The following is an 8,396-nucleotide window of genomic DNA, read 5'->3' as shown; positions in this document are numbered from 1 at the left end:
AGATTTTCTGGACGAATATACCTTTGGATTAGCTGATTCCTTTGTAGCGGCTTGTTTGAAATGATAACGAAACAATGTACACTAGTCGGCTTCCTAGTGTAAGTGTTGCAATGCACTTACACTAGCATTTCTGTTTGTATATTCGTCAGGACATTATAATTGTTTCATTTCTCATCTTAAATGTCTTTTACATGGAAATATGCGTCCATCTGTCTGCGTATATGCGAGCTTGCTGCCCACTTGCCCCAATTTGAACTGTAAGTCGTTAAAGTATATGTTAATCGCTTATCATAGATTCTTGCAGCTATGCTATCATACAAGACTGTGACCGGAACAAAAAACTTCAAAAAGTTAGTTCATCTTGTCCTGCAATTCCTGGCTTTCTTTTTAAGCATCGTAGGACTATGGGCTGCATGGAAGTTTCATGTTGATAAAGGCATCGATAACTTCTACAGTCTCCACTCGTGGCTGGGGCTAGCCTGCCTCGTCCTGTTCGGGATTCAGGTAAGATGCTCATTTTTCTCTCTGTTGGCATAATAAGTCTTTATCATCCTTCCAATTTCTTGTGTAGTGGGCTGCTGGATTTGCGACCTTTTGGTATCCCGGTGGATCAAGACATAGCCGCGCAAGCCTGATGCCGTGGCATGTATTTCTTGGGCTATACATCTACGCTCTAGCTGTAGCTACTTGTGCCACTGGTCTTCTGGAGAAGGCAACGTTTCTACAAACGCAGAAGATAATATCACGATACTCGGCCGAGGCATTGCTGGTGAATTCTTTGGGGATCTTGATTGTTGTTTTGGCAGGTTTTGTGATTCTTGGAGTGGTCTCTCCCATGCAGGGGAGAGGTGATAATCCTAAAGGAATGGCAGAGTAATGGCTACAAGAGCGATTGATATTTTTACAGCAGCACATCGAAACCACATTTATTGAGGATCGAGAATGGTTGAAGCATTGTTGTTTCTTTGTGATATGTCATCTTTCAACAGTCCATTATTGGTGAAAATTCAAATTTTTAACACAACTATTCGAAAGATTGTGGTTCACTGGTTCCACTTCTAGCCGAAATCTAAAATTTCCAATAACATGTTACACAAACCTTCATTTCTCTTTTCTTATCTAGGAGAAGAATATGAACCATGGTAGCGATAGGCAAGGGAATCATCATGACGCAGGGGGCTTCGTCTCCGCCTTACTTTATTTGACAGTGACAACGATCTGGCATAGTTCGAGCTCCAAGTTGTCGATGGGCTGGCTCAGGGGCTAAGGTGGCGATAACCATAATCCATATCTTCATATCGATGAAAATGATTCGAGAGAGAGAGAGGGGCTACTTCCAAGTTCACACCTAGGTTCCACGTTTAAATATTAGTTTTATAATAGATATGAGTGTAATGAGTTAGTGAAAAGTGGTTTCTATTTATCAAACATAGAAAAAAGCAAAGTGACACTATTTCGATGATGAACCGAAATGACAAATGATGAGTCTCGTTCTAAGCCTTGGTTACTGGTCAGTATAACACTCTTTATTGGATAATATCTGCAAAATAGTTGCTAAAATGTGCAGGTTGAGGTACTAAATCAGGAGGAAAGGGTCGGAAGGAATTCGAGTGAAAAAGCAGCAAAAAGTGTGCAAACTGGTTAGTATGAGCAGAAAGGGTGCAAAGTGGTCAGGATGGATGCCACGGAATTAGACACGAGAAGGAAGGACTTGCTCGAAACAATCACCTACTAAAGAGGGGCAAAATTGTCATTTCGTATGAAGAGGCAACCTTAAAAATTAGGGCAAACCACCCTATAAATAGGAGCTGAACATAAAGAAAAGAGGAGTACTTTTTGAGAGAATAGCACCATTAGCTCTTAGTTTCACTCTCTAAATCCAACAGCCTGCCTTGAAGATTCCGGCCACCTGCCGGCGAGGAGTCATCATGCCTGAATCATTCCAGCCGCTGTAGTTCCAGAAGTTCTTCCATTTTCAGTTTCCAAGAAGCCAAACAATCTTTTACTTGCTTTGTTTTTAAGATTTCTTAGCTACTTATTTTAGTTCTTAAATTTCGAAGCTTAGTTTGAAGTTTAATCTTGTTTTGTTTGAGTTTACATTTTGGATCTTGATTACCGTTTCATGCTATGGAGTTCTTGTTGGATTTATTTCGTGTTTCATTTGTCTTAGCTTATGCCTTATGTTATTCATGCCTAGCTTAGTTAGATCTAGTCTTTCCATAAGTGTTTACCGCCGCTATTGCTGTAGGAGCGGCAGCGCTCCGTTGCCCTCCGTCCCTTCCTCTCGCTGGCTCCGCCCCCATCATCACCATCCACCACCGACCGCCCATCCCTCTCCTCCAGAGACCACCGCCACGTCTCTCTTTCTTTACCTCTCACTCCAAAGTTTCAAAGGCAAGATCCCCAATTCATTTCCCCCTTCCAATTCACGTCGCTGCGAAATCTAATCTAGGGGTTTTTGTGGTTTTTCAAATTATTAGGTATTGCTAAAACTTTTTTCTACATACAATTTCGATATTTCCTGTTTTTCTGATTTTTGTTGTTGAGATGTTAATTTGTTGGATTGAATGAGTTTTGAGCTGAGTAATGTTGTGATCTCCAGTTGCATTTGCTGCGATTTGTGTGTTTTTTGGACGCGAAATTTTAATTTTTTTTCAACGTCGTTTTTGTGTTCCGGCTGCCAAGTCACGCTTTCGACTTCTGCATAGGATAAGTTTATGCCGGAAAATTATCTGATAGGGTCGGATGAGAAATTTGCACAACCTGATAAAGTTTATGACTTTTAACGCAATATTTAAAATTTATGGGAAAAATTAAACTTTCGGGAAAATTCACGACGCAATTTGCCCAATTTAAAAAGAAAGCAGGTGACATTAATTTGGGGGAAATCCAAGAGAAGAGCGTAGAGCAGTGTTATCTACATATCACTAGTTCGCAATCGGAAACAAAATTAGATGGCTGGCTTACTAGCTTGGGCGGCGGACGTCGTCGGAGGTGGTGGCGCCGGGTGGAGCGACGAAGAGGCTGATCCCAATTCCATTCCTCTCATCTTCACGCCTGAACAACTCACTTATGTTAAGGAGCTAGACACCAAAACAGCTTCTCTCAACCGCGCGATCCGAGATCTGCGCCTCAGACTCCCACCTCCCGACATTTCTCAACGTCTTCCCCATCTCCACGCTCACTCTCTCGCCTCCAATAACGCCCTCGCTCTTCAGCTCAACGCCCACTCCTCCACCAAACTAGAGGTATATTGATTCAACACTTTTAAATCTCTCCTATGTTTCTCTGTATTTTGTTCCCCATTTTGTTTGTGATGTTGATTGTGACTATGATGATGAATTAAAAGCACGTGCCTGATAAGATTCTGAAAATTGTATCAGTTGCAATTAGCAGAAGAGAGCATTAGCCTCGATCAATTTCATGTAGCTAGGTTCAAATTTGACAGATTAAATTGGATATGCATTCGAATCTGATTTGTTAGACTGAGAATTCTGGCTGAGTTTGTGTCAAAATTGTGGAAAGAAGTAGTGATTTTGAAGTCTGTGAATGTAGATTGGTGATGGTCACTCTTAATTACCCATTGCAGGCACAGCAGAGAGAAGCAAGGTTGCAGCAAGAGAATGCTGAGTATGAACAGGGTATATCCAACCAACAAGTTAAAATTCAAGAGAAGTTACAGGAAGCGGAGTTGCTCTTAAGTAATTTAAAGGTAAGAAATTTAGTTTCCTAAACTTTTGTTTAACTGGCTTGATGAGTTGATGTTTGTGCTCCAAAACTTCTTAATGTTTGGCGTCTTCACTATAGTCATAAATTTTTTTTCAGGAACTGGACTTGATTGAACAGAATCTGATAGCTGAGTTGCAAAGAGACAAAGCTTCTGCAGTTGCCAGCCATTCTGAAGAGTCCAATGGAATGCTTAGCGAATCCCAGCAAACAGTTAAAGCTCAAGAAGATGCAAAAACTGCAAAATCTGCATTTATGGAGAAGTTGGATAGCAAGAGAAAAGAATTGGTCTGTTGCATGGCTTAATTTAACTTATGCCTATTTAATGCATATTGGTTGCTGAAACATCTATCTATCTCTTATTTATAGGCTGCAATAGAAGAGACTGTTCAAGAATTGGAGAAAAAGTGGCTGCAGGTCCAAGATAGCGCATTGAAAAAACCGACTCCAGGTACCTAGTTTAATTATTAGATACCCCCATTTGCTTTCCAATAATCATGTATTCCGACAAGTTTTAACTGAAAATTACGTTTCAAGAGAATCTATAAGTATTTATATTTTTACAGAGAAAGATGAAGCTCAGGATAGCAAAGTATGTTAAAAATCAAGACAAACATTGATAATAACCCTGAACTTTTCAGAGATCAAATATTCCTATTAAATTAACTATATGTGATAACAGAGATGTATTACATTGATTTGTTCATCTCTGTTTCATGGATTTTAGGTTTTTGTGCATGATTCTCATTTCTGATATATAAAACTTATTCTCGACTAAACCTCTTCCCAGAGAGACACTTAAAGTTGAGAATAGATTACCCAGAGAGACTGATTTAAAAAGTTTGTTGTTCAAGTCAATCATCGGCCCATCGGATTATGCATGCTTTTAAACCACCTGTGCACTACTTTTGTCTTGTAGCATATTTCTAAAAAATACTTTTGAATTACAAATTTTATTGAAGTAATCACACTCCCTCCGTCCTATGAGAATATGCACTTTTGGTTGGGCACGGGTTTTAATGTACAATTGGTAAAATAAGAGAGAGGTAGAAAGTATAAGTAATTAAAGTATTGTTAGTGGGGAATGGGTCTCACCTCAAGAGAAAGGAGTTTCCAAAATTAGAAATTGCACAAGAATATTCTTGTGGGATGAACTAAAAAGGAAAGAGTGTATAATCTTGTAGGAGGAAGGGAATATCATATACTCCCCCGTCTGCCATTAAATGTCTCATTTTTCCTTTTCTGTCCGTCCGCCTACAAATGTCCCATTTCACTTACACTCCACATTCCACTAACTCATTCTACTCACATTTTATTATAAAACTAATACTCCCTCCGTCCCAAGGAAGATGACCCCTACCTTGGGTGGCACGGGAATTTATGCAACTTTATTTTGTGTGTGAAGTGAAGAGAGTAAAGTAAGAAAAAAGGAATAAGGTAGAGACTAGAGAGAAAGGTGTTTCCATTTTTAGTAATGGGTCATCTTAATTGGGACAAATCAAAAAGGAAAGTAGGTCATCTTAAATGGGACGGAGGGAGTATATAAAAGTAGGACCCACAATCTACTATCTTTTACTATCCACTTTTTGTCTTAAAGTCAAATAATTTCTTAAAACCCGATCTGGTCAACTACAGGACATTTAATTATGGACGGAGGGAGTATGTTCTTGTAAGTTATATGAATCCTGTGATATGCACCTGGCGATTACTAGTTATTAGATGTGGTTAGGTGCCGCAGGATAGTCGAAATAGATTTCTGATTAACTGCTGTCAAGTACTGTGAAATTTCAGTGATATCATCAGTAATTCTTATCAATTTTGAACAAATGTGACACGTCCCGGTTTAGCTGACTCATTCTGGCTACTGTAATTTTGATCTGTTGCAAATTATTGTCTTTTGATACATGTCTTGACAATAATATCTTTATGAACATATTTGATATCTTCATTTGCAGCTCAGCGGGAGAAAGCTCTGGATAAGCAGCTTCACAGCTTAATTGAACAACTTGCTGTGAAGCAGGTGATCATATTTTTCATGGACCTACTTAATACTCTGTGATGGCTACATTTTTTTCCTTGGAAGATTTGTAATAATATGTTGAATTCATTTTTCACTTATAGGCTCAGGCAGAAGGTCTTATCAGTGAAATCCATACAAAGGAGATGGAGCTGGAAAAGTTGAATGGGATACAGAGAAGAATCGAAATTGGCAATTCAGATACCAATTTTTCTCGGAATAGGTTTGCAAGAAGCAGCTCTTCTCAGGAATCTGTGTCTTCTGAATATTCTATTGACGCTCGCCACAAGCTTCCAGTTCATATGGGTGGTCGGAATGAGAGTTTGCAGAGGTTAATGCTGTTGAGGTCGGCTTTTGTCGTCTACATTTTGGTTTTGCACGTATTGGTATTTATCAAACTTTCATTCTGAGATTCTACCACTTACTTTTAAATTTGATTATTTGCAAAAGCAAGTATTACATTTGTCAGTGTATACGTTTTATACTCCTGCTTGTACAGAGTGTATAGTAAGTAGTATTAGTGTTATTGTTGATTTTAACTTTTGATTTTGGCGCCTACTAAGGTTAATTTGGTTCCATGATTTCATTGGTCATGAATTACTCCCTCCGATCCACAAAAGATGTCACACTTGTGGGACGGCACGCGATTTTAGGAGGTTTTATTTTGTGTGTTAAATGGAGAGAGAAAATATTATTTTTATATTTATGTGAGAGAGAACTTTTTCCAAAAATGTAAATGTGACATCTTTTGTGGGACAAACTAAAAAGGAAAGTGTGACATCTTTTGTGGGACAGAGGGAGTACTTTCTTATCTTCATTGCTAATTCGTTCTTGTAAATGATGATGTTTACAGATGGACACTCTCAAAATTCAAACTGATCACCAGTGTCCACATAAGAATAGTACTCTGTCTGTTCGTGAAATATTGTCCACTTTTGCCATTTTCCACCGGTCATGGAATTTTGTCTACTTTACTTTTTTTTTCTTTCCAATTTTGAGAAATGGACCCTGCTTTACACTAATCCATTCCACTCATATTTTATTATAAAATTAATATATAAATATGAGACTTATATTTCACTAATTTTTTTTACTCACTTTTCTTAAAACCTTTGCCAAGTCAAATATGGACAATATTGCGCGTACGGAGGGTCACTTTTCTTAAAACCTTTGCCAAGTCAAATATGGACAATATTGCGCGTACGGAGGGAGTACTTACTACTACAAAAGAGTTGTTTTTAACTACACACCCAATATTGGGAGCCATTTGCAGTTTAGAATGTACCTTTGACACTTAGTGATAAAGAACTAACTTCAACATATTTACGGTTTAGATCTATCCAACTCTTCTTCTATCGTTGAAGCTCAAATATCAAAATTGGTTAAAGGTTTTGAACAACATGCATATCGAATCAATATTAAGAAAAGAAAATCATAAAAACTAAGCAAAACAATTCTCGCTCGCTATAATGAAACATATCGTTTTGAGCATCACAAAATACATCGTTTTATACACATGATAGAAATGAGAAAAAAAAAACGAAAGTTCATGATTTAATATTTACCCTCCGTCCACCAAAAATAGTCTTAATGGTGAACGGTTCGATTATATCGAAATTGGTAAACTATAAGAGAGGAATAGATAAAGTAGGTAAAGTATGAGAGAAAATGAGAAACACATAGGTAAAATTAGAGGTGTCCGATGACAATTGGGCCCAGCTCGGCCCAGGCCCATGTCGGTGGCGGTCCGGGCCGGGCCTTGATTGTAGTATACATAATGGACCCAGCCCAGGCCCGAGCCCAGATAGTATGTGGGCCGGGCTGGGCTGAGCTGGGCCAAGTTCAAAATTTCTATAATCAAATGAGATGGCACTGAATATGTACAAATAAACAAGTTTTATTCACCTAATTTCATATCTAAAAAATTTGCAAATTTGTGTATGATATAATAACACACGCATATAATATATAAAAGTATACATGTGGAGTAGGAGTACTATATAAATCCAAGGAATCATGATATTCTATGATTATAGAATTATTTTTAATAAAGATAAATGAATTAACAACTAATACCTATAATTATGGAAATCAATTAAAGATTAATATCTACACACGCTTATAATATATAAAAGTATAAACGTGGAATACTATATACATCCATAAAATCGGGAATCATGATATCTTGTAATTATGGAATTATTTTTAATAAAGATAAATGAATTAACAACTAATACCTATAATTATGCAAATCAGTTAAAGATTAATATCTACACACGAATGCGTTAAAATGACAACACATCTTAAAGTAACACCATACCACCATTCCTAGCCAATCATTTGTACATGTGGACGAATAATAAGCGGCCATGTGGCAATCATAAAAATTGTTCAAGGGTAAATTTTCAAGGACTGCAATATTCAATATGTTAGACTGCAATTTTTTTCGTCTGCAATATCCAATATGATAGACTGCAAGATTGTAGTCTAGCGTTTATACTATTGTAGTCTAGCGTTTATAATATTGCAGTCTAGCGTGGTGTCACAGTGTCACTTTAAGAGGTGTTGTCATTTTAACGCACCCCTATATACACAAATCATATGTAATTATGGAAATCAAATTTGTTATAAGTTTTTATTTCAGTTGAATAAT

General features: G+C 37.5%; 2 protein-coding genes across 2 annotated transcripts; both read left to right on the top strand.

Moving 5' to 3' along the window:
* Nucleotides 1-59: 59 nt before the first annotated feature.
* LOC125223796 (transmembrane ascorbate ferrireductase 2-like) lies at nt 60-1,068 on the top strand. The gene is made up of 3 exons (XM_048127091.1): nt 60-98; nt 295-504; nt 572-1,068. Exons 1-3 carry the CDS (start codon nt 75-77, stop codon nt 875-877), a joined length of 540 nt encoding a protein of 179 aa, XP_047983048.1. The 5' UTR covers nt 60-74; the 3' UTR covers nt 878-1,068.
* A 1,810-nt stretch (nt 1,069-2,878) lies between these two features.
* Nucleotides 2,879-6,289, top strand: LOC125218358 (dynactin, 150 kDa isoform). The gene is made up of 6 exons (XM_048120011.1): nt 2,879-3,248; nt 3,590-3,712; nt 3,826-4,014; nt 4,096-4,177; nt 5,682-5,746; nt 5,848-6,289. The coding sequence occupies exons 1-6, from the start codon at nt 2,955-2,957 to the stop codon at nt 6,151-6,153; spliced, it is 1,059 nt and encodes a 352-aa protein (XP_047975968.1). The 5' UTR covers nt 2,879-2,954; the 3' UTR covers nt 6,154-6,289.
* The last annotated feature ends 2,107 nt before the right edge of the window (nt 6,290-8,396 follow it).

Source organism: Salvia hispanica, chromosome 4 (genome assembly GCF_023119035.1).
Source record: "Salvia hispanica cultivar TCC Black 2014 chromosome 4, UniMelb_Shisp_WGS_1.0, whole genome shotgun sequence".
NCBI classification, from domain to species: Eukaryota; Viridiplantae; Streptophyta; class Magnoliopsida; order Lamiales; family Lamiaceae; genus Salvia; species Salvia hispanica.
This window is presented reverse-complemented; position numbering and strand designations above follow the sequence as displayed.